Source organism: Elephas maximus, chromosome 15, assembly GCF_024166365.1.
Source record: "Elephas maximus indicus isolate mEleMax1 chromosome 15, mEleMax1 primary haplotype, whole genome shotgun sequence".
NCBI classification, from domain to species: Eukaryota; Metazoa; Chordata; class Mammalia; order Proboscidea; family Elephantidae; genus Elephas; species Elephas maximus.
The window spans coordinates 88,690,547-88,716,029 of record NC_064833.1 but is presented as its reverse complement, the minus strand read 5'-3'; the positions used below and the strand labels follow the sequence as shown (position 1 = coordinate 88,716,029).

The 25,483-nt window shown below is 44.1% G+C and overlaps 2 protein-coding genes across 4 annotated transcripts in view; one reads left to right on the top strand and one right to left on the bottom strand.

Annotated features, from left to right (window-relative positions):
- Positions 1-1,719: 1,719 nt before the first annotated feature.
- On the bottom strand, positions 1,720-22,247 carry MCM4 (minichromosome maintenance complex component 4). Its single transcript, XM_049854095.1, has 17 exons — positions 22,134-22,247; positions 21,875-21,957; positions 21,401-21,562; positions 20,201-20,364; positions 20,013-20,114; positions 19,694-19,789; positions 19,514-19,609; positions 17,307-17,445; positions 14,063-14,283; positions 11,367-11,487; positions 9,650-9,909; positions 8,839-9,204; positions 7,356-7,483; positions 6,420-6,627; positions 4,279-4,507; positions 3,777-3,910; positions 1,720-2,544 (listed from the first exon to the last, which is right to left on the bottom strand). Exons 2-17 carry the CDS (start codon positions 21,942-21,944, stop codon positions 2,452-2,454), a joined length of 2,589 nt encoding a protein of 862 aa, XP_049710052.1. The 5' UTR covers positions 21,945-21,957; positions 22,134-22,247; the 3' UTR covers positions 1,720-2,451.
- Positions 22,248-22,934: 687 nt separating this feature from the next.
- PRKDC (protein kinase, DNA-activated, catalytic subunit) overlaps positions 22,935-25,483 on the top strand; it is a 321,194-nt gene continuing 318,645 nt past the window's right edge. For all 3 annotated transcript variants that reach the window (XR_007513335.1, XM_049854457.1, XM_049854458.1), the window contains exon 1: positions 22,935-23,163. Coding sequence is in view for 2 of the 3 variants with exons in the window: in XM_049854457.1 (XP_049710414.1) it covers positions 23,010-23,163 (154 nt within the window). In the remaining variant the exon portion in view is untranslated. The remainder of the gene's footprint in view (positions 23,164-25,483) is intronic.

Sequence of the window (25,483 nt, the reverse complement as noted above, 5' to 3'; positions counted from 1 at the left end):
TGAAAAATCATCATCTATATGAGACCAAATGGTCAACAATTACTCTAAAGCAAAGATGAGAGGGTAAGGGAACAGGAAAATGAGATTACTGGAAAGGGACATCCAGAATGGCATTAATGAGAATGTTGACACACCTCTGCTCGTGGGAATGCAAAATGGTGCAGCCAGTAGGTAAGAATTTGGCAGTTCCTGAAAACCAGCAATCCCAATCCTAGGTACAGGCAGTCCCTGGGTTATAAACAAGATCATCCCTAAGTGTATCTTTAAGTTGAATTTGTGGGTAAGTCGGAAGAGGTGCACACAGTTATTTAGCCTTATGTTAGTGCAAGAAAAGGCTCAAAGGCTTTTCAATGATTTAAAAGCTGCACATGCGGGAAGCAAAGGTGATTATGATGAAGAATTTGTTGCATGTAGGGATTATTCAATCATTTCAAAGTGAGGGCAAAATTACATAACACTTCAGGGAAAGTATAAGTTGACCTTGTAAACTAGACATTTGTAACCCAGGGACTTACAGACACCTACACACCAGAAGTGAAGACAGGAACACAGACACCTATACACCAGTGTTCATTGCGGCACTTTTCACAACAGCCAAAAGGTGGAAACAACCCGAGTGTCTATCAATAGGTAAGTGGGCATACAATGGAATATGTTGCAGCCACAAGAGAAGTGAAGTTCTGATGTATGCCACATGAATGAACCCTGAAAACACTGTGATGAACAAAGTCAGTCAGTAGCCACTTATATGAAATAAGCAAGTATAAAGGGAGCTAAGATCATTTATGGTTTACTGGGGTGGAGGGAGGTAGAAAGGTGGAGTTTTTGTTTGGGGCAGGGTGGGGGCATTGTGTTTATGTTAATTGTGATGGAATGTTTTAGATGAGGATGGTGATAATGATGGCATGAAAAATGTAATCAATGTCACTGAGTTATAAATGTGGATGTTGCTGTCTTGGTGTGTATGTTTTCACCACAACAAAAGAGAAAAAAAAAAAAAATTTCCAGTCTGAAAAACACGTAGCTGTGAGAACACAGTTCAACAGATTCTGACTCCTCCACTCACGGAAACGTTTAGAGTGCACACCAGGTGCCAGACACCAGGGAGACTTCTCTGTGTGATTTTGAAAGCCCAAGCTGTATGTCCAAAAGCACTGCACAGAGTTAAACTTCTGAGCTACAGCCTGAAAGTGCTGCGCTTAAATAAATTAAATGTAGAGGGCAGAAGACTGCGCTGCTTTAATTCCAGTTAGGCAAGTCATGCGACTTCTTGGTTCCTCCACCTATAAAAAGGAAAATATTGTTCCTACAGGGTGGCTATGAGGATTACATGAATACATGTAGAAGCATCTCAACATAGCGTGCTCACTAAGGAGACCTCACCCTTAAAGCCATCTGCTTCTCTGGAGATGCCCCATCCTACTAGTCACTGCCTCCTTGAAAACACAAGGCACCCTGCCAGTCTGCCAAGTACAGCACAGAGAAGAGTGACAGTGAAATGAGAGGGTTTGGCCAGGGGGCCGCTAAATACGATTCTAACAGTTAACACGTTAACGCCATTAAAAATGTTTCAGGGATTATTTATTGTATTATCTACAGGTAAGATCTGCACCTACAGAAATGACTTTACAAAAATAAGATTTAAATAATATTTGAGTAAAGTACAATTCATTATATTACAGTGGTTTTTAACGAGTTATGAAGTACTTACCATGGTGAATTTCCAGCAACGTGTCGTAACTTTTTTTTCCTTATGAAAAGTAATGCCAGGTAACAGACTATTGTTCATTCTCAATCATTTATTTAGGAAAAAGGTTTACATAATAGGAAAAGGTCCCTGGCAAAAGTGAGAGTCTAATCACTTCCAATCACCCTTTTAAACCACTTCAGACTTTTGGATCTTATAGCAGCCATGAGAATAAGGCAGGATAGCCTCTAAAAAGGATTATGCCCGGGTGCTGTAAAAGGGAGGGAGCATGGCCCTAGTCTTTCAGTTAACTCACATGGAGGTATATGTCCCGGTTAATAAATCTGCTGTCTCTGATTACAAAGCCTCAAGCATATGGAGAATTGCTATTGAAAAGTCTAGCACCAAAAAAATTCAGGATCCTAGGCCATTGTCTTAAAAAATGATAACATGGTGCTACCCATGTCTGCACACCTGTACATACCCAGGTAAAAAAGTCCTGCTGCTACAATACTGCACTTCAAGAAAATAATCTCTACTGATATCTCTTTGTAAGCTGGTATAGTATTTTTACTTAAAACCTTAAAAAAATGAAAACATATACTTCACTAAGAAAAGTGATCCCTAGGATAGAAAAATTTTATGTAGCCCCTATTACACGATGGCAGGGTGTCAGCTGATTGATCCTTAAGGTGCACGTATATGTTAGGAAGTGAAATGCCTGACAGCAGAGAAGCCCAGCACACTGTATCACCCCAACATCATCAGAGCAAGCGAACAGTCTTTCCAGTCACTGTCAAGAAGTCATCGTCAGCCAAGGCACGAAGAGCTTCTTCAAACATGTCTTTGGTAATTGCCTGTGAGGAAGAGGAAAATAAACACCGGATGTGTCAAATTCTCCAGTTGCTGTTAGAAATAAAAAAACTTCAATGTTACAGTACCATCCAGAGTATCTTTCCCTTTTTGGTGGCTTTGTTATGACTACTCAACTTGGCACGAGAGTGCCACAGCAGCCAGACAATACATAATTGAGAGGGTACTGCAAAGTAGGCCAAGGGCTGGATTTGGCCCATGTGGCTCTTTTCACAGAACAAGTCAACTTTAATTATTCACAAAAGGGTACCCGAGTATTTCACCCTCAAAATAAATCTGTATCATAAATTTAAAATTTACTGAGTGTCAAACGAGTTGCCATGGAATAGATTCCGACTCATAGCAATGCCATGTGTCTCAGAATAGAAGTGTGCTCCACAGGGCTTTTGATGGCCGATTTTTAGGAAACAGATCACCAGGCATTTCTTCCAAGGTGCTCTGGGTAAACTTGAATCTCGAACCTTTTGGTTAGCAGCTGAGTGCATTAACTATTGTGCTTTCCAGGGGTTACTGCTATCAAAACCTTTAAAGTACACATGTCCTTTTAGCCAATAGTTTGATTTCTACATATTAATGCTAATAGTTGATTATGCACAAAGATGTTGCACATAATAATAGCATTTATAATAGCAAAAAACTTCAAACATAAAAGTCTAACAACTGGTTAAGTTGATGTGGGAATATGCATGCAATAAAATGTGACCCAAACATCGTTATGATGTTCTGAGGTATATTTACCAACAGAGAAAGATGCTAATAACACATTGTTAGTTAAACAAACGAAAAAGCAAGTTACAAATAAAACCAAAACCAGGGCCATTGCCGTTGAGTCAATTTCGACTCATAGCGACCCTATAGGACAGAGTAGAACTGTCCCATAGAGATTCCAAGGAGCACCCGGTGGATTTGAACTGCTGACTCTTTGGTTAGCAGCCATAGCTCTTAACGACTACGCCACCAGGGTTTCCAAGGTACAAACAGTGTAACTGTAACTAATGGTGTCCCTTTTTGAAAGACCACACATAGAAAAATTCTGAAAGAGGAATAACCAAATTTTAACCACGAATATTTACTGATGATGAGTTCATGGGCGGCCTTACTTTTCTTTATTCCTATGTGCATTTATAACTTAAACAATTAACAAAGAAGGAAAAAACAAAATAACCCTAAAAACAGAGAAAGAGAAAAACTACGAAACACAAAAATAAACACTTACTATGTCAGATTGTCCCCGGATATCTTCAAAAAGTTGCTGGTATTTTAGTGCTGGTGTTTTTCCCTTAGACAAAATCAGTTTCTTCAGAGCTTCAGCTAATTCTTCTTTCCGTTTACGAGAGGTGGCGCTCATTCCTGATTATAAAATAACTTAATGAAAGTGGTATGTTTCAAATCTCCATAAACATCCCTTTAGTAGCGTCTAGACTACTGTTCTTTTAGTTATGTACCTTAAAAACTAGCTACGCCATTCTGCTTTACAATTATTTTGAAAATAGTTTCATGTAAATTTTAAGTGGATGATCTGTGACTGTTCGTGTGTTAGTATGTATCTTTCTCAGAAGATCAAGCAACTTCTCTCAGATTCTCAAAGGTGTCCTAATCCAAAAAAGGTTAAGAACTTCTGCTCCACCTGTGTTAACCTTTAGCTTACATCTGAAATACTAATCACGTAAGCACTTAAGTCACCTTCGAATGCTTTTTCGTTTTGTGCTACAACACACCTGTGGTGAGAATAGAGATATCCACGATGCCGGTCCGGGGGTCGGTCGCAGACTGCTTCAGAGCCTCCCGATGAAGGCGTTTTGCCTCTTCAACATCAATTGCCTCAACTTTGTTTGAAAATCGTACTTTAGCATGGGCTTCTGCTAAGCGAATTAACGACTCCAGCTGTCGAGGGTATGCTGAAACCATTCCTCGGCTACTACCAATCTTCCTCATGTCTACGTAAGCCTAGTGCAAATAGAAAACACAAAAGCAAAACCCTGTGAAAACAGTACTTTCAGTCTTGTGGTTAAAACTTTCAGCAGTTAGGATTACTTTAGATGAATGGGCCACTGCCCGCTGCCATGTTGGGGGACCACAGGCATGAAAGCAAATGCAGCCTGGGGCCTTGGAGGTCACTGTCATGGACTTAACTGTGCCCCCCAAAATATGTGTCAACTTTGCTAGGCCAGGATGCCCAGTATTGTGTGGTTGTCCTCCATTTTGTGATCTGGTGTAACTGTCCTATGTGTTGTAAATCCTAACCTCTACCTGTGGTTAAGGAGGTAAGATTAAGTTCTGTCAAACAGAAATTAGGGTGGGATGCAACACCCTTACTCAGGTCACAGCCCAGATCAGACATAAAGGGGAGTTTCCCTGGTTTGTGGGCTCCATCATCTTTTATCTTACAAGCGATAAAAGGACAGAGAAGACAGCAGAAAGAGGGGGACCTGACTGCTACACCAAGAAAGAAGGGCCAGGAGCAGTGCATATCCTTTGGACCTGGGGTCCCTGCGCTGAGAACTTCTAAGACCCAGGGGGAAGATTGATAAGAACTTCCCCCACAGTGGACACAGAGGGAAAGCCTCCCCTAGAGCTGTTAGGCTGATTTCCAACCTGTAGCTTCCTAAAATGTGAGAGAATAAATTTCTGTATGCTAAAACCATACACTTTTGGTATTTGAGTTATAGCAGCACTAGATAACTAAGACAGTCACCAGCAAGTGGTAGAGATGACAGACAGACAGACCATGGCAACCCTGGGACAAAAATCCAACCTCTGGTGGGAAATATTGGTTGGAAATATTCTCACAGGGAGATATTTAGGAAGACTTCTTGGAGAAGGTGGTATGCGATCTATGGAGTGGAAGGTGACACAGACAGGGAAGATACATGACAAAGAACAGCATAGGAGAATGAAGATGGAGTGCACCTTTAAAAGGACTCGGGCACCGGCTCCTGGGTGAGGACCTACTCAACTGGACACACCAAGGGCTACAGGGATAATGTTACAAAAGTTGTATTAAACTCGTATACATGATATACTTTCCTTTCTTCATGAACAACCTTCATGGACAATGCAGCAGCAGATTTAAAAGAATCTGTGGCAAACTGAAAATAATATATCATCTGCAACTTTCACACGAGCACTTTAGGAAGCTCAGCTGGAGGGCATGGGTGGTGCTAACGGTTAATAAGCTCAGCTGCTAACTGAAAATGGAGGTTTGAGCCCATCCAGAGGCATCTCGGAAAAAAGGCCTGGTGATCCATTTTCCAAAGATCCCCCACTGAAAACCCTATGGGGCACAATTCTACTCTGAAACACACAGGGCTGCCATGAGTCAGTGTCAACTCGATGGTAATTGATTTTGAAAGCACAGTTAGAATGAAAAGCCCACGAAACACAAAACTTTCTCCACACAATGCTTCCATAACCTAAAATGTGGAGGCAGCTACTGCTGCACAGGAAGAGAAGGACGCTTAAGAGTGAACGGTAAATATTTATCACTCATTTTTGTTCTTTAGAAACAAGCAAATGAAGTTCAATGACTTGTCCAGAGTTACAAAATTACTAAGTAGCATCACCTGTATTTGAACTCAGGTCTTAAATTCACTTACAATTGCTTAGACATATAAAGTGTGTGTATAGCCTCTATAAGTGAATTACTTTCCTCTTTTTATGTTTGGAAGTCAATTTTGCATCAAAGCAGAAACAAAATGAGTACTTACAGAAAAGAAAAAAACATCATGCTATCTCAACAAAATTACTGTTTTAAAGAGGATGACCCAAGCACAATCACTTCACCTTAACGCTTGGTTACATTAATGCTTCTCCTGGAGGCCAATGCCAGATCCCCAGCTGTGACACAGTGCTGCATTACCTCAATGAGCGCCTGGCCTGCTTCCTCGCTCAGCTGCGGCATGACAGTGCTGTGTGCGTAGGCGATGTAGTCCCGCAGCACTGCCATGTCCATGAATTCCTCCTCGGCCTGCTCCTCGCTCCGGTAGTACAGCGCCACCAGGTGGTGGGCCAGCCGCCTGTCATAGGCTTCATCCTGAGGGTCCAGCATGAGGAAGATCAAATCAAACCTAGAAGAGGCGAACAGAACACAAGTTTCTTAGTTGGCCTGCCAACACACCTACAAATGTAATTTTAAAGCTTGCACTTCAGTACCACAGGACCACTGAGGAAAACATGTGTCTAACAGAGCACCAAATTAATTCAGCTTCCCCACTGACAGGAGCAGGGCTCCCCTCTCTGCTGGCCCATCGTTCTGGCCAGGAGACGGCTGGGCATCAGCGGCTGTGTCAAAGAAGAAAGATCTGCCTGGAGAGAATGTTACTATAGTTTGAATTTTAATGAAGACTAGAACGAAAATACTTATAACTATTTTAGTGGGAAAAAAGGAAAAATATCAAGTAATTAAAATCTAAAATCCTTAATACATTTATGAGATAGATCAACATTCGGAATAGTGGGCTAAGAAAAAGCATAGGTTTACATGACTCCACTTTAATAAACCTAATTTCTGAGAAACGTATCTACTGGGTCGTTATCTCTACTTTGTTGTTTCTACATAGTGGTTTTGAAACTGAGAACGATTTCTGAAAAAGATTTCAAAGAAACACATAATCCTTGCACCCAAAACACTTAACCAGCCAAACGTGAAACATTTTACATTAGAATGAAGAGTTCATAACGTTAAAGGTTGCTGAATTTTAGCATTTTGTTCTTTTACTTTCACCCCGAGGTCTACCAAAGAACAAAAGAAGAATACCAACAACAAGCAACAACAAATCATACAGAAATGTTTTACCTTGATAATAATGTGTGAGGCAGCTGGATGTTTTCAATGGTGGTTTTTTTGGGATTCCACTGAGACTCAATAGGATTGGCTGCTGCCAGAATTGAGGTGCGTGCGTTGAGCTGACAAATGATCCCAGCCTGTTGGGGAGAAGAGTGTCATTAGAACAGCGTGGCCGTGCCTGAGCCACCAAGAGCCACTCTTCTTCAGCCACCTAGCACTACCACAGCCTCCCCCAGAGAAGCTTCACTCCCTCCACGCCTGTGCGAAGAAGACGCAGATGAGGAGATAAACTTCCGGCAGGAGACACGGCAGGCAGCTTGCACCTGCATGAGACGCAGCAGAGTCAGCTCCACGTGGGCCCTCTGGTAACATTGCCCAATGCTTCCTGGCCCATCTCGTGGCCTGTCACTGTCCCAGCACCTCTGCCCACTGTGCTGTCTGCACACCTGCAAGACTCTGGGTCAAGCAAAGCCATAGTGTGTGTGTATCTTCATCCCCTACCCTGACCCAGCACGCTGGTCTTCCTTTATCCTCAAAGTTACTAACTCAACAGAAACCAGGATACTTTTGAATACCCTAATTAGGGTCAGAAAGGAGAAGTTTGAGACTAAAAATGTGAGTAGGACTGTCATAGATTCAATTACGTCCCCCCAAAAATGTGTGTATCAGCTTGGTTAGGCCATGATTCCCAGTATTTTGTGGTTGTCCTCCATTTTGTGTTTGTAATTTTATGTTGAGAGAATGAGGGTGGGATTGTAACACCACCCTTACTCAGGTCACCTCCCTCATCCAAGGTAGTTTCCCTGGGGTGTGGCCTGTACCACCTTTTATCTCTCATGAGATAAAAGGAAAGGGAAGCAAGCAGAAACTTGGGGACCTCATACCACCAAGAAGGCATTGCAGGGAGCAGAATGTGTCCTTTGGACCCAGGGTTCCTGCACCTGAGAAGCTCCTCGACCAGGGGAAGATCGAGGACAAGGACCTTCTTCCAGAGCTGACAGAGACAGAAAGCCTTCCCCTCGAGCTGACGTCCTGAATTTGGACTTGTAACCTACTAGACTGTGAGAAAATAAATTTCTCTTTGTTAAAGCCATCCCCTTGTGGTATTTCTGTTATGGCAGCACTAGATGACTAAGACAATGACATTCACGTTTGAATTAGGAAAAATCTACAGAGGAAATCCTCCTTTCTTGGATTCGTGTTAAGGACTGAGCTTTAGCTGAATGTGTGCTGTACAACCACATCTTCCTCGAAACTACATCCCCTGCAGGGGTCTTAGCAAGTTCTACAAACACCACGCATCTGTGCCGAATAGCAGAAAACACTCAAGAAATTTAGCTAAAATCTAATGCAAGAGGTACTTTTATGTATCTTTTCAAAGCTTGAAATGTCTTTAGAAAACTCACCAGTCTCCCCAAGTTAGAACCAAGGTTCTGTTCTGAGCATCCACATATTCAGTGCCTCAGCTAAAGCAGAAAAAAAGGCAGCTCACCTTGGCGATGGAGAGAGTCTGCTGCTCCATCACTTCATGCAGTACGGATCTCGTACTTTCATTCATCTTGTCAAACTCATCAATGCAGCAGATGCCATTGTCACTGAGGACCAGGGCGCCAGTCTGCAAGACCAGCTGCCTCGTCTCTGGGTCCTTCATCACGTAGGCGGTGAGGCCCACGGCGCTGGAGCCTTTCCCAGATGTGTACTGCCCCCGGGGAACCAGGTTGTAGACATACTGCAGCAGCTGGGACTTGCTGGTCCCAGGGTCACCACAAAGGAGGATATTAATCTCGGCACGAAACTTGCCCCTTCCCGTGTGACTAAAATCCTTTCGGGTTCCCCCGAAGAGCTGAAGCAAAATTCCCTAAAAACAAAACATGTCTGAAAAGTCATCTACCGCAGAGTAACAGATTTAGTTTAAGTGTTACAGACGTACTTTTCTGCTCTGAGAACAAAAAACTACCATTAAAAAGACTGAAAAAAGGTATAGGAAAACAAATGTGATAATGCTTTAATTACTCCAAGTCATGAGACATCGTCACGCCAAGACAGTGGCCGCCTAAGTTCCCATTCTCAGGTTTACAAACATGTAAAGGTTGACCCAGAGATCAAGAAAGAGAGAACGATGCTGTGATTCTTCTCAATCACTGAGGAAGTCACACTGTGAGTGCTTTGTTATGTAAAAACGGCAAGTCATTCTCCTTTATTCAGGGGTGGGGAGGTGGAATGTGTGTTTATAATACAAGACCCCAGAAAAAAGTAAATCTCAACAAATTGAAAAAAAAAAAAAAAAAAAGTTCACTGTTTACCTTTTTTATATCTTCATGTTCGTAAATGCTTGGAGCCAAGGCTGAAGCAAGTCTCTCATAAATGTCTGGTTTTCTGGAAAGTTCCTGAAGCAATTCTACACGTTTCTCTGAGAAAAGTTTCCGTTCTGCTTCTTCATCAAGGCCATGCAAACGTTTTGCGTCTGTTTTCCGATAATGGATGACATCAATGTGGGTCTTGTAGACAGACTTGACGTTACTCACTCTTGGATTGACTCGGATGGGAACGGCTCTGTAGATGCCTGAGGACAGCAACCATGGTGTGACTGGCAGGCTCAGTGGACCAGAGCAGATGTCGGGCCCACTAAGAAGCCTGGGCTTCCCTCTTCATAGAACACCTAGTCAGCCGTCTTTGTGACCGCCAAGCTGAGGACAAAAGCCTACTCTCTCAAGTGAGGGTGTGGCAGCAGGAAGGGGGCAGGGCATGATGGAAAGAGCAGTTTTCTGAGAAGGCAGATCTGAATACATACTCACCCACGACCTCTTGCTAGCTCTGTGACACTGGACCCTCCGAGCGTAACTGAACTACTTGTAATGGTGCTGAGGGTTAGATAAAATTACTCTGCGTCTAGCACAAGGCCTGGCTCATTGTCAATGTCTGATAAATAGTATTTTCATTTCCCTAAGCTGAGTGTAGGGAGCCCTGGTAGTACAGTGGTAAAGCACTCAGCTGCTAACCTATAGGTTGGTGGTTCAAACTCAACAGCTGCTTCATGGAAGATGTAGCTGTCTGCTTCCATAAAGATTACAGCCTTGGAAACCCTAGAGGGCAGTTCTACTCTGCCCTACAGGGTCCCCATGAGTCATAATCGACTTGGCAGCAATGGGTTTGGTGTACAGAATTTGTTCACTTGACTGGAACAAAGTGCTCAAATCCAAAATGGAAAGCTTGGAAAGAGAGGAAATCCTAAAAACTCAAATCTTTTTTTTAAAAAAAAACACCACTCAAATTATTTCACAGAAAACAACACAATCTACTGGATCAAAGGGGAAGGAGAAACAACTGTTTTCTGTTAGTAACAGCAGGTGTTTCTGGGTGAACTGCCTCTCACCACATTTTTAAAAGAATGTAATGCTTTTAAAAAAATTAAATCAACAATTGACACTCTAAGCACATCCCGAGGAATTTCCCAAATGGCTATGCTGTTACTTATTCTTTTTAAATTTCGCACCAGAAACCATGGAGCCAAGGCTGCTCCTGGCTTCCTGCTGCCTCTTACCGCGTACACTAGAGACCACAACCACCTGCCAGTCTGGCTGACAGCTGCATGTGGTTCTTTTATAAAACATAAAAGTCAGTTTATGGGTTAATGCTCTTCCCATGGATACACACACTCGATAGATTACTCACTCCCAGACAGATACAGGGGGTCCCAGCGACCTGGGTATCTTTCTGTATCCTGTCTGCCTTAATTTCCCTTCACACCACAGCACCGACGATGCCACAGCCCTTCCCCAAACACTTTCAAGTGTGTTGTCGCTTTAATTCCATTTTGAAACTGAGGGGAAAAAACCCAGTTTCTAATATTTACTTTTTTTTTTAAAATGAATTCACAGGGCTGACAGGTTCTTAGCCATCAAATCCCCTGTCGCGCTCTCAGGCTGACAGGCCCACTCCAGCATATTCATGACAGAGTTGGAGGATTTACTGAGAGCCAGACAGGTACCCGATTGCGTCATCACAAACTGCGGCTCTTACCTGTGACGTTCACTCTGTCGCCAGGCTGGACTTTGTCAACAAGATCATTGTGAGCAAACAAGATGACCGTGTGAGGCGTCTGCCCTGCTGGCATATCCTCGGGAGACTCCTGAAGTTTGATCTGACAGGAGAGCAGCGAGAGCGCACGGTAGACATGTGAGAAGGGAGTGTGCCATCAGAGGCAGCCAACTATACCTGGACCACTCGGGGGCACTAATTAAATACCTGGCACCTGTGCTTTTTTTTTTTTTTTTTAAACCTTTTTTGCTTTAATGCCCAGAAAGGTGACTTTAAGAAAACTGATTTTTAATGTGACATGGGAAAATTTTCTAACAACGTAGCTTATCTAAACATTCAGGTTTTTTGGGGGGAAGACTTGGGTGACTGCTACTCTTTTGCCACTGTAAAGCTGTGATGTATCTCTCTGCGCACAATCTTTCCCTACATTTCTACTTGTTTCTTTACAACAGTTACTTCTAGTAGAATTCATGGGCTGCAAGTACACACCTTTAAGGTTCCCAGCTTAGGCAATTCTGTACACCTCTCCGAGTCCCTGTGTGCAGATACCTGCCATTGACACACCTGCAAACTCACCTGACAGGTATCTGATGAGTGCCCACAATGTGCCGACCCTGTGCTAGGTGTCAGGGACTCTGCAGTGAACAGAGTTCCCGCCCTCATGGAGTGGAGGGGGGTAGATGATAAACAAACAAGCAAGGGACACACAACAGATCTGACAGTTACAGGTATTAACAGACAAGAAACAGCAGCTGCAAGGAGTATAAAAATGCCACCCTCTCCGCAAAGCAAGGTTAGGGAGGGCCCTTCTAATCAGGTGACCTCTGAGCAGAAGCCACGTGTTCTCAGTTGAAGAAAAAGCAAGTGCAATGGTCCTGAGGTGGGCACGTGCCTGGCTTACGTGCTGGAAATAAGAAAATGGTCAAGATGTCAGAGAGCTCTGTGGGTATTTGTGTGTGTTGTGGGGGTGACATCAGGTTATGCAAGCCCTGGAGGTGGACGCTTGGCTTTAGGCTTTATTCTAAGTCAGTGTAGGCACCTTCAAGGGCAAGTCCCTAGGGATCAGAGTTTGTATTTTTGCATCTCCAGCTCTCAGCACTGCCCCAATATGAACTGAGATACATATGTCCCAACAATCTTTGCCAATATTAGATGAAAAAAACTTAATTTTCAGTTCTTGGGTTAGTAATAAAGAAAAAACACTTTTCCACATTTGCTACTATTTTTGGTACAGATTTTTTTTTACTTCCATTAAGGGAGACTGGAGCCCTGGTGGTACAGTGGTTAAGAGCTCAGCTGCTAAACAAAAAGCTGGCAGTTCAAATCTACCAGCTGCTCCATAGAAACCCTATGGGGCATTTCTACTCCATCCTTTAGGGTCGCCATGAGTTGGAATCGACTCCGTGGCAATGGATTTGGCATGGGTTTTTTTCCCCAAGGGAAACTGCCTTTTGTACTTTATTTTAAACATTTTCTCCATTTGATAGAGAAGAAGCTGCTTAAACGCTGTAACAGATTAAACTGAACATATTAGTTTTCATACATGTATTTTTACACTTAAAATCATAGCAAATAATTTTTCTGCCTTTCCTCCACTTATTTCTAGGTGATACTAAACACGTTACATCAGATACAACTTAACATCAAATGCACGTTTCACGAACAAAAGATAAAAGGCCAAACTTAAAATTTGTTTCTCACATCTATTATTAGAATAGTGGCAAAATGACAGAATTTGAAGAAATGAAACTACTACTGTTCTCAAATGTTATACACATTCATATCTGATCTACCTAAAATGTTAAGCAATCTTAAATATTTTCCACAAAAGCATCTCATATTTAATAAGTCAAATTCAGGAGTAGGCAAATTCGATTTGTTAACTTGTAAATGACATTAAACTTTTAAGATGTCTGTAGTAGGAAGAGGAGGCCTTGGTGGTGCAAAAGGTTAATGTGTTTGGCTGCGAATCAAAAGGCTGGCGGCTGGAGTCCACTCCGAGGCATCTCAGAAGGAAGGTCTGGTGATCTACTTTTAAAAAATCAGCCATTGAAAACGCCATGGAGTGAAGCTCTACTGGCACATAGGGGGTTGCCATGAGTCAGAATCGACTCACAGCAACTTATTATCTTTTCTTATAGTGATAGAATATATTCCCGTTATTATAAGATATTTAGGGCCTAAAAAAACGTAGAATGTAAAACAATGGACTGGTTCACTAGCAGTAAGGAAGCCCTGCTGGCACAGTGGTTATAGCACTCAGCTGCTATAACCCACCAGCCCTTGCGTGGGAGACAGATGTGGCGGTCTGCTGCCATAAAAGTTTACAGCCTTGGAAGCCCTATGGGGCAGTTCTACTGTCCTACAGGATCGCTAAGTCCGTTTTTTTTCTTCCTTTCACTAGCAGTAAAACAGAAATGTTGTGACTCCAAAGCTGCAGCTTTAAGAGTGCTCAAAACACTCCAGGCCACAACCTGCAGACCAAAATCTATAATTTGAGTGAAATAAACTGAACACCATTTAGGAAGAAAGGTTTTAGAACGTGGCTTTTTGGGAGATACAGAGAGCAAATACTCACATGCTTATCTGGGTCCGGTCCCTGTATCCTTGGCCTTGGCTGGAAGGCCAGGAGGGGCCTCTGGAGGGAAGGGGAGGAGGGGGCAGGACAAAGGGCTCACCATCTGCTTGTCAGAGAAGGCAGAGCGGTTGTGGATGAGCGCCATGCTGTGGGTTGTGTGGCAGTGCTCACACACACTGGGCTCGGCGATGCGGCCACGGTCAATCTCCACACGGGCCGTGTGTGCACACACCTGGCACTGGAAGAAGGCCTCCTGCATCTCTGGGATCAGCTGGGATGTTCTGATCACCATGCCACTGATGGTGATGAGCTGATCGATGTCTGTGGGGATAGAGACAGGAAGCTGCTCCACTAACCCTGCCTGGAAAAGCCTCTCCCAGCAGGCAGGCTCAACAGGAACGCTGAAGGCATAGGGAAGCTGCCTGGCTACCTGAGGCAGGCAAGGTTGGGAAGATCTCCTCCAGGTTCACTCTGGGACTGTGCTTGAAAAGATGAGATCTCTCACAGAACTTCCTGGGGTTACTGTCACCTCCATTCTGCCCCTCTTCCTGGCTTTGGAACAAAAGCTACATCTTTCTACCCATTTAACCCATGGCCTCCCTCCTCTCACGCCTTGGGGAAGTCCTGGTGAAAACACTGGATCCGAAGTCTGGATTCGTATGTGGCTTCCTTCCTGGTGTGTCTGACCCTGTGGAACCCCCTTAACCTCTCAGCCCCATTGTCCTTATCCACGAAGTGAGGGTAACAACAGCCCTTACCTCCGAAGGTTTCTGAGAGGATTAAGCATATATTAAGACTAATAAAAACAGTGTCTGGCCCAGAATAGGCACTTTGTAACTTAGTCAACCACCGTTACTTATGCTTACAGCCACCTTCCTCTTGCTCATACTGTCTCTGCATGGTGGACTTTCTCTGACAGAGTTTTTCCCTCTATTCCTTGGTCTTATTACCCTTTACCAAGTTCCTGCTGCTGGTTCTAAACCAGTTATGCTGTTTTCGTCCTTTACATGGCCCCGGGTTAACTGCTGCTGGCCATATCGGCTGGTCTATCAACTTGGTGCCAATCCACGAGGGCTTTGGAGTTTCATCCTGGCTTCTCTCCACCTGTTTACACAGCTTCCTTCCCCACCAATCATTCTTTGACTTTAAAATGTAACTTGATGACTTTTGGAACCAGTTGTCTGATAATTCCTTGCCTTTCTTTTTCCTTCCCAAATGTGGAATTTTATTATGGTTATGCTGTCACTCTCTTTTTAGAAAATGTTTTATTGTGTTTTCAGTGGAAGTTTACACAGCAAATTATGTCCCCATTTGACAATATTGTTCAGTGACATCAGTTACATTTTTCACAGTGTCAACATTCTCTTTAATTGCATTTTAGTTGTTCCATTTTCAGTACTCTAGTTTCCCTGCCCCCTAACCGTCTTTGCTTTGTAGACCTTCTGGTCTCATACAGATGGTTTTTTTAATGGAGTACTATACTCACAGAAAATATCCTTTATTTTGTGTGCCAATTTGTTATTCCACTAAAAGGTGACTTCTGGGATAGTTGCAGTTCAAGGTTTAAGGAGTAACTCAGCACAATAGCCTCAGGGAGTCCACCAGTCTCAACGCTGCTGGCTCCTACTCTCCCCTTGACCTCCTACACATAAATGCAGTAGAGAAGCGTTTGGCTCTCTGCTGTCTTCTCTCCATGCTCTTTCTTATGTAGCTCATTCAGAGCTTTAATTATAAACTTCAGCCTCTAGCCAAGACTTCCCAACCTTTAGGACCAGAATGACAATGACCTGGGATAGATTTTCACCTGGATGTCATTGGTGCCCTAAACAACCAATCGAAATAGCCACACAGCTACTACCATGTCTTTATTCATCTCTATACCAACTGAAGGAGCCCTGGTGTGCAGTGGTTAAAGAGTTCAGCTGCCAACCAAAAGGTTGGTGGTTTGAACCCACCAGCCACTCCATGGGAGAAAGAGGTAGCAGTCTGCTCCCATAAAGATTACAGCCCTGGAAACCCTATGGGGGCAGTTCTTTCTGTCTTATAGGGTCACCATGAGTCAGAATCCACTTGAAGGTAATGGGTTTGGTTTTGAGTACCAAGTGAGTGATAATAAGATTGCATTTCTTTAATAAATAATGAAGTACAACAACACTTGCTCATGGTTACTATCTATCTTGTTTTCTCTTAAGAACTTTTCATGTCCTTTGTACATCTATCCACTGGAACACTTATTTTTAACTCGTAGTTCAATCTTCATACATAGCAAACACCATGTTTGTCACTTATTTTCATTTCTCTGGCCACTATCCTGTCTAGGATTCTCAAGTCCCATGTATGAGCTACTGTCAAAGTCTCCTAACCGAACTTCAATTGAGATTATATATTAGAACCACTGTGAACTCCCCAATACTACTTTTATAGCGTTGTCTTTCTTCCTGAAAAATATCAATGCTATTGGCTTTGGAATAAAAATCTAGATTAAGTTGGTGTTCTGAACTCTTTGTGACTAAGACTTTCCAGCCTTTCTCCAACATGACAGCTCAAACCCCTATGTCAATCCCCACACTGCTTCCTCCTGGTCCATACCAGGGCTTTGAACTGGTTAGTACCCCTGCTGAGGATCTGAATTTCCACACCAGATATACTGAATCAGAATCCACACTTTAACATTCCCAGGTGATTCTTGTGTATAACTTCCTGGGAACTTATTAGTAACGCAAATTATCAGTGGGGGTTCAAATGCGTGGCTGGAAGCCCAGGTCCACAGAGCTCTCTGCCCTGCCTCCCTATTCCTGTCTATATGCTGCCTTTTTGCTGTCTACAGTAACTCCCTTCATTTCTACCTTCCACATCTTGACCCGTTGTCATCAAGTTGATTTCAACTCAGGATGACACATCCTAAGTATAACTCAGATCTTTCTTCCATGGTGAACTCTTTCCACTGAGTCAGTGCTCTGCTCCTAGGCTGATACATTTCCTGCACTATACTTGTTTTTCTGACTTTTATTTCCCAAACTAGATTTCTTTTGGTAAGTGCATGGGCAGAGATCATATTTCATATTTGCTTCTAGTGACTCTGAGAAAGTGCCTACTTAACAGAGTAACTGTAGACTTACATTAAAGAAGCTCCCCTTAAAATAGAGAATTGTCAACAGCACATCTTTTATAAAAGATTTGGGCCCATAAGTGTACAGGGTAATTGAATCTATTCTTTTGTTAATTTATAATTCACGACCACCCCCTCCCCACTGCCAATTCTTTTAAAGTTTCATGATGAAGTAAGTTCTGTTTTCATGGCAGGTATTTTAGAAATATTACCCAACTGCTTTCAGAAATATTACCTTCTGGATTAAGGTTTCTCATATTCTTGGTCTTCAATGCATTGAATGGTCTTACTTGAATCTGGTGTTCTAATATTGAGTCAGGATAACGATCAAAGAAGATCTCATTGACAGCCATGTCGAATGTTGGGATGACTTCCTGTAAAAACAAACACGAAGTTACTGTGCTTGTATTCCTATCTTGGCGGTTAAATGTAACAAAACATTTTATATGAAATGTATAGAAAACAAAAAATATGGCAAAACCAAAAGCGTTACCCCACGTAATCATACACACACCCATTACAAACCTCAGGCAAACTAAACTACCTTACCTGTGCATGAAATTGTCATCTGTTGTTAAACGTATATGAAAATGCCTTGGCACAATTTAGGCTTTCAATCGTTTTAAAAAAAAAAAGCATTTTGAGCTCATACTTCTATGTCTAATATATCCTCCATAATAAAACGATACCCCCATGTGTCTTTCACTTTGTCGTACTGTGGTGGCTTGCGTGTTGCTGTGATACTGGAAATTATGTCACTGGTATTTCAAATTATCAGCAGGGTCATCCATGGTGGACAGGTTTCAGCTGAGCCTCCAGACTAAGGCAGACTAGAAGGACCTGGCAGTCTACTTCTGAAAAAATTGGCCAGTGAAAACCTTATGAATAGCAGCAGAACACTGTCTGATATACTGTCGGAAGATAAGCCCCTCAGGTCAGAAGGCACTCGAAAGATGACTAGGGGAGGATTGCTTCCTCAAAGTAGAGCTGACCTCAATGGCATGGATAGAGGTGAGCTTTTCAGACCAACTCAAAGTGATTAGAAACAGCTGAAAACATCCATGAATTATTGGAACGTGGAACGTAGGAAGTATGAATCTAGGAAAACTGGTTGTCAAAAATGAAATGGAAAGCATAAAGATCAATATCCTCAGTATTAGTGAGTTGAAATAGACTGATATTGGCCGTTTTGAATTAGACTATCATATGGTCTACTCTCTGCTGAGAATGACAAATTGAAGAGGAATGTTGTCACATTCAACTGGATCAATAAGCGATATCACAGTTTACTAAAGTTGTCAAGGATTTCATTTTACTTGGGTTCACAATCAATGTCCATGGAAGCAGCAGTCAAGAAATCAAAAGATGTATTGCATTTCACAAATCTGTTGCAAAAAACCTCTTTAAAGTGTGAAAAGCAAATATGTCACTTTGAGGACTAAGGTGCACCTGACTTAAGCCGTGGTATTTTAAATCGCCTCAAATGCATGTACAAGCTGGACTATGAGTAAGGAAGACTGGAGAAGAATTGATGCCTTTGAATTATAGTGTTGGTGAAGAATACTGAATATATACCATGGACTGCCAGAAAAATGAGTAAGTCTGTCTTGGAAGAAGTACAGCCAGAGTGCTCCTTGGATGTGAGGACGGTGAAGACTATGTCTCACGTACTTTGGACATGTTATCAGGAGGGACCAGTCCCTGTAGAGGAACATCATGCTTGGTAAGGTAGAGGGTCAGTGAAAAAGAGGAAGTCCCTCGATGAGATGGACTGACACAGTGGCTGCAACAATAGGCTCAAATATACCAATGGTTGTGAGGATGGTGCATGACCAGGCAGTATTTCATTCTGTTGTACATCAGGTTGCTACGGTCCAAACTGACTCAATGGCACCTAATAACAATAACAAATGATACCAAAATAAACTAAATCACAGTTTATTTGAATTTTGTGGATGAGCAACCAGATTCTTGGTCAAGAAACTTGATCAAGGTTACACAGCTGGCAAGCAGCAAACCAAGACTCAAGATTAAGTCTGTTTGCCTCTCAAAGTCTATGTGGCTATTTCATTAATAAAAACTGATCCCAAATCTAAAAGATTGAGATTATGGAATAGTTAATACATCTTGTTGAAGAAAGTAGGAAGTGTATAATGCATTTATAGGTGCTACCAATTACAACATTTGGCATTTTTTATATACTATTAAGAAACACTGACAATTAAGCTATGACACGCTGTTAGCAGTACCACACATCCCAACTTTAGAAGCTTCAAAGTATGAAAAAGGGCTCATCTTAAAATAGATGAAACATAGTTTTCTTTAAATGTTTTGGTATTTCAGAGGCATACTCTCTCCATCACCGAGGAAACTCTATTATCCAGAAGCACATTCCTTCTAGATGTTCACTGTAAGTCATCAACGTCAAAGCCAAATTCTTACCTGTGGGTAGCAGAGAAGCTGTCTGTACAAAGTTTTATCAAATGTTTTTATGTGTTCACAATTTACATTTAAAAATGGTTCTCCAATAACATTAATCTGTAAGACAAAGAAATGTTGTATTTTGTCAGCTTTTTTGGTTTAAAAAAGAAAATTTGAATTTATAAATAAGAAACTGATTACCTCCTCAAGTCGTTGCATGTATAGAGGCTCATTAACATCTATGGCAACATTTTCTTCTTCTTTAGCCAAAAGGTCAATGAAACGCCGAACAAATTTCTTAATGTTTAGGGTAAAAACAATTACACTTAGCATATTTGGGATAAACAACTATTAAAAATACAAAACATATGAGTATGTCACAATTTGAAGATAAATAATACTTTCCTTTTTTAAAAAACAAAACAATCCTAGGCCACCTACAAATCTGCCCCTACATGTAATGGCCACCTAGATATAGGTTAGATTTCCCTAAGGGGGGAGTTTTAAACATATAGCTCACCTGAAAATTTTCTTTACACGTGGCCACATTTACATCTGTTCCCCAAATCACAAGTTTTTGTCCTAGAGACGGCTCGCTTGCCACTAAATCATCTGTTGCTGGCTACATGGAAAAACAAGAGCCACGTGAATAATTTGACCGTTTTATGTTTCCCAAATGATGTTATCAGAAGACTGTAGTCTGCTCACGCCATCAGACTGCAGGTCTACTTCCCGCCCCTTCCGTGCAGATCCCAGGTCAGCCCTCTGCCTCATGGGTGTGCCCCGGGCACCACTCCGTGGAGTTCCCTCTACTCGAGAGCTGGGAGTGCCATATGTCAGTGGAGAGCTAATGTCAAAGTCAAGAGGGATATCTGTAAAACAGAATTAGAAAATTTAGAACACAACTCCAGTAGCATATTTATCCAGAAATAACAGCATGGTATTTGTTGATTCAAATTATCTAAATTCGATACTGAATTGATTATTTACCATAATCTATTGTGGTTGTGAAGCCCTGGTGGTATAGTGTTTAAGAGCTTGGCTACTAACCAAAAGGTTGGCAGTTTGAATCCACCAGCTGCTCCTAAGAAACCCTACGGGGCTGTTCTACTCGGTCCTATATATAGTCACTGTGAGTATGAATTGATTGGACAGCAACATGTCTGGGTTTTTTTGGCACTGTGGTTGAAAGGAGCCCAGGTAGTGAAGTGGGAAGTGCTTGGTGGCTAACCAACCAGCAGTTTAAACCCACCAGCTGCTCTGCAGAATAAAGGTGTGGTAGTCTGCTTCTGTAAAGAGTACCCCAAAACCGAAACTGTTGTGGTAGAGTAAACTCTGATTCAGAGAAACCCCACAGGACAGAGTAGACTTCCCCATAGGGTTTCCAGGGAGCAGCTGGTGGACTCGAGCTGCCAGCTTTTGGTTAGCAGCCCAATGCTTCAGCACTGTGCCACCAGGGCTCCTCTGCAAAGATTACAACTTTGGAAACTCTCTGTCCTATACGGTCACTGTGAGTCAGAATCAACTTGATGGCAATGGGTTTGGTTTTTTGGTGACTGAGACTTTGGAGACTATAAAGTGACTTTATTCGTTAAGCTCTAACGTGCTATCTCTGTGCTCTCCTCCAGTTCTTTTGTTGTAGTTGCTCAAACAGCAGCGAAAAATCTACTACCAGCAATTATTATAAACCTATTGCTGTCAAGTTGATTCTGACTCATAGTGACCCTATAGGACAAAGTAGAACTGCCCCATAGAGTTTCCAAGGAGCGCCTGATAGATTCGAACTGTTGACTTTTTGGTTAGCAGCCATAGCACTTAACCACTATACCACCAGGGTTTCCGCAGTTATTGTACGGAAGCCTAATCTGTTTACCGACCGCTACATAACCCAGCTTCTGGGAGACATACTTGAAGGATGCAACTGCTGAGGGCTGGAAAACAAGACATCCTGTGTGGCAGGGCTCTGCAGGTCCGCACCAGGTGAGGTAGGCATGGGCTGCAGCTCTCCCGAAGTGGAGTCCTCACCTCTCCTTCTCTGAGAGGGTGATGACCTGGCATCTTCACTTTGACCTTGTGATATAGAACAGAAAAGTGGAATGACCATCTGATGAACACTTAGCTCTCCCTGATCTGTTCCAACCGCTCAACAGTGGGGTTCATCACCTGACAAGCATGCACCAAAGTGGGGCAAGTAGGCAGAGGCACAGCTAACCAATGACAACCTGGAACCACCGCGGCGAAGAGAGGAAGCGAGTTTGCGCCGCTTGCTTCCTAAGGACAGGCTTAGCACAGGTGCCCTGAGAGCAGGAAGCGCGCGCTGGATCTCGCCCAGCTTGGCGGGAAAACGGGGCAACGCCGGGGCGGAGCAGGGCGGGAACTCACGTGTTGGCGTGTGGGCGCCTCGGGCGCGCCGGCTGCCGCGGCGGCTCGGGGTCGACGCAGGAGACGACATAGCGGCGGGGCACCTAAGGGACAGGAGAACTGTACCCGCGCACTGCCGCCCCGCAGGTCTCCGGTTACCCTCCCTCTCTCCCTCTGGCCTACCCCCCTGCCCCGCATGCGGGCTTCCGGGCGAGCACGGAGCCTCCCTTCCTCGCGGGGCTCCGGGGGCCACCCGTCCCCGCAGCTCGTTCCCCGTTACCGGCGCAAGGCGGTGGCTGCAGGCGCAGCGGAGCTGTCCGGCCGCAAACGGGCAGTCCCGCTTCTACGACCGCGACGAGGGACCGCCCGCGTTCGCGCAGGATCTAGCACAGCATCTCACTACCGTCCCCGCCCTTCGGCAGCACCCCACCAATCGCAGCGGCGCCCTCGCGTCGCTCCGCCCCGGAAGGTGCCACTGCGCCCCAACAGGGGGAGTGGCGGCTCAGTGACGCCCCTGGCAGCAGGTGGTCTGGCCCCAGCTGCAGCTCAGTTTGGCGGGAAATCAGGGCGCAGGGCGGGGCTCCCGCAGAAGGCGCGCGCAGTCTCCTCCTACCCCGGCGCGCGCTTTTCGTTTTTCTAAAGGCTTTCCAACTATTTTCCATTCTGTAAAGGAATAAACTTGCAGCTCCATAGATTGCAGGCTCCTGGGCTGTCTCTTTCCTCCCTCTGGTATTTAGGTACAATAACTGCCTATTTGACCTTTTGCGAGGTCGAACCGAGGTGTTTCCCTGATCGTTACGCGCCCACGTGTGCCCGCTACATCTATCAAGCGCTTCATCTGTATAAACAGGCCAGCACCTCAACCCACGTCTAAGCGGGGGATCGTACCACCATGTGTCTGTCTGCCTATTTCTACGAGAGCGTTGGCCAGCGAGGGCCCCCCTAGAGGTTCCAGCCGGGGTCGCTTCGAGCCCCGCCCCTTCCGCAGCTGCCGGTCCCGCCGCGGACCCCGCCCCCGGCCACGCCTCTTCACCGTGAGCCCTGCCCCCTATCGCGAGCCCCGTCCCTCACACTGGCAGACCCGCCCCCTGCGCATCTCGCGGCGTTTCCAGGCCCCAGGCCGGTGTGCGCGTGCGTGAGGCCGGGCGCCGTCGCCATGGCTGCACCGGGAGCGGGTCTGCAAGGTTCCTTGCAGCAGCTGCAGGAGTGCTTGTCAGCCGTGGACCGTGGCACCGCCGCGATGGCCGGTTATCACCTCATCCGCGGCCTGGGCCTGGACTGCGTGCTGAGCGCCAGCCCCACGGCGCTGGGTGGGTACTAGTCTGCGTCGCGCCTGTCGGGGGTTTCCGGTTTGCACTCTAGATCTACCACTTTTTTTTTTTTTTTTTAACATTGGAGATATTTTAAAATTAAAGGTTATGAAAATGTCCCCAAGTTTGGCAGTCACTAATATCCAAAGTGGGGGGAGAAAAGTAGAGGAAAGTATTTTCTTTCACTTTAGTCTTTCCTAAACTCACCGGAAGGTCGGCACTAAACAAAAACCAAACGCGTTGCGGTGGAGTCGATGCGACTCACAGGGACCCTGTAGGACAGGGTAGCGCTGCCCCATGGGGTTTGGATTCGATCTGCCAACCTTTTGGTTAGTAGCGGAGATCTCAACCACTGGGCCACCAGGGCTCTTCGTCTCCCCTAGTCCTTTTTTAGAATACGAGTGTATGGGCTTGTCCGCTATGGCCAAACCAAAAAAACTCATTGCCGTCGAGTTGATTCTCATTCTTATATCTCCCGCTCAGCGGCTGATGAGTTCCAACCTCCGACCTTTTTGTTTAGCAGCTGAGCGCTTAACCACTGCATACCACTGGGGTTCTTTCTGTATGGCAGTGTCCTAGTAATTAGGGCTAGGTGAGATTTTCTTCCTAAGAGGTTAGTGTTGAGTATGGTGGAGAGATGATCCAAAATCCAAACAAGACCTGAAGTAAGAGGCTATGTAGTATTTTTACATTTTGAAGGATATGTCAATAATGGAGAAGACCAAGGTAGAAAACAACATTAATTGCTTTCTAGGCTTAGGGTTTTTAAGTTACAACTCCTTTTTGTCCCTTCAGTAAATTGTTCCTAAAGCAATTCTATGTTTACTCTCAATATACATACATGATAATGTCCTTTCACTTAGGGACCTGGTGCTGCAATGGTTAGTCCTAGGCTGCTAACCAAAAGGTCCGGTGTTGGAATCTATCAGCAGCTCTGTGGGAGAAAAGACCTGGCAATCTGCTCCCTCAAAGACTATAGCCTAGAAAACCCTATGGGGCAGTTCTACTCTGTCTCACGGGGTCACTGTGAGTCAGAATCAATGCTACAGCACACAACAACATCAGTTTCCTATTACTGCTATAACCAATTATCCTAAACTTCGTGGTTTAAAGTGGGGTGTTGGTGGTTCAGTGATAGAATTCTTGCCACTGTGCAGCCTGTCAGCAGAGACAGTGGAGGCATGGGGTCACCATGAGTCAGGGGTAGACTCACTGGCAGCTAACAACGTTACAGGTGTTTAAAACAGCACACATTTATTATCTTAGTTATATAGGTCAGAAGTCCTGTATGGGTCACATCAGCTGGGCTGTGTTCCTTTCTGGAAGCTCTTGGGGAGAGTTAGTTTCCTTGTTCATTAAATTTTTGGTGCAACTCAGTTCCTTGTGGTTGTAGAACTTTGGTCCCTGTTTCCTTGGCATTCCTAGCTTCTAGAGGCCACCTGCATTCCTTGGATCATGGCCCCCTTTCTTCTTTAAAGCTACCAACAATGGGTCAAGTCCCTCTTACCCTTCCAGTCTCTTGTCCTCCATCCTCACAATCTCTCTGATCCACTCTTCAGTTGCCCTCTTCCACTTTTAAGGACCCATGTGATTACATGGAGGTCCCTGGGTGATGCAAATGCTTTGTGCTTGACTTCTAACCTAAAGATTGGTGATTTGAACCCATCCAGTGGTGCTGTGGAAGAAGGACCTGGCAGTTTGCTTCCATAAAGATTACAGCCAAGAAAACCGTATGGAACAGTTCTACCCTGTCACACAGGGGGTTGTGGTGAGACGGAATCAACTCGACAGCAACGGGTTTGGGTTTTTTTTGGAGGGGGAGGGTGGTTGGTTGTGGTGGGCCCACCCAGGTAATCCCAGATTATCTCCCTATTTTAAAGTTGACTCATTAGCAACCTTAATGCCATATGCAACCGTAATTCCCTTTTGCCATGTTTGCTAACATAGTCACAGGCTTAACAGCAGGAATTAGGACAAGGACATCTTTGGGAAGCCATTATTCTGCCCCTTACATCTTTGTGGAACATCATCTAGAAATTCTTCCTTTCCTTACAATACAGTAGCGTTTTATTATTTATAAGGCTGAATGGACAAGCATGCAACTCCTTTTGTTGTCATAGTTGCTGTTGAGTTGATTCTGACTCATGGTGACCCCATGTGTACAAAGTAGAACTGCTCTATAGGGTTTTCAAGGCCGTGACCTTTGGGCACCAAATTGCGAGACCTGTCTTTCCTGGAAGGAGCCCTGGTGGTACAGTGATTAAGCTCTTGGCTCCCAAGTGTAAGGTCAGTGGTTTGAACCTACCAGCCATTCTACGGG

What these genes read in the sequence shown, in the direction of transcription:
- MCM4 (XM_049854095.1), bottom strand. Translation starts at nt 21,944, where the DNA reads ATGTCGTCTCCTGCGTCGACCCCGAGCCGCCGCGGCAGCCGGCGCGCC. An exon ending in CGTGTAAAGAAAATTTTCAG is followed by an intron (nt 19,790 to 20,012) that starts GTGAGCTATATG and finishes CTAAACATTAAG; the next exon opens with AAATTTGTTCGGCGTTTCAT. An exon ending in AACATGAAGATATAAAAAAG is followed by an intron (nt 9,205 to 9,649) that starts GTAAACAGTGAA and finishes TTTTGTTTTTAG; the next exon opens with GGAATTTTGCTTCAGCTCTT.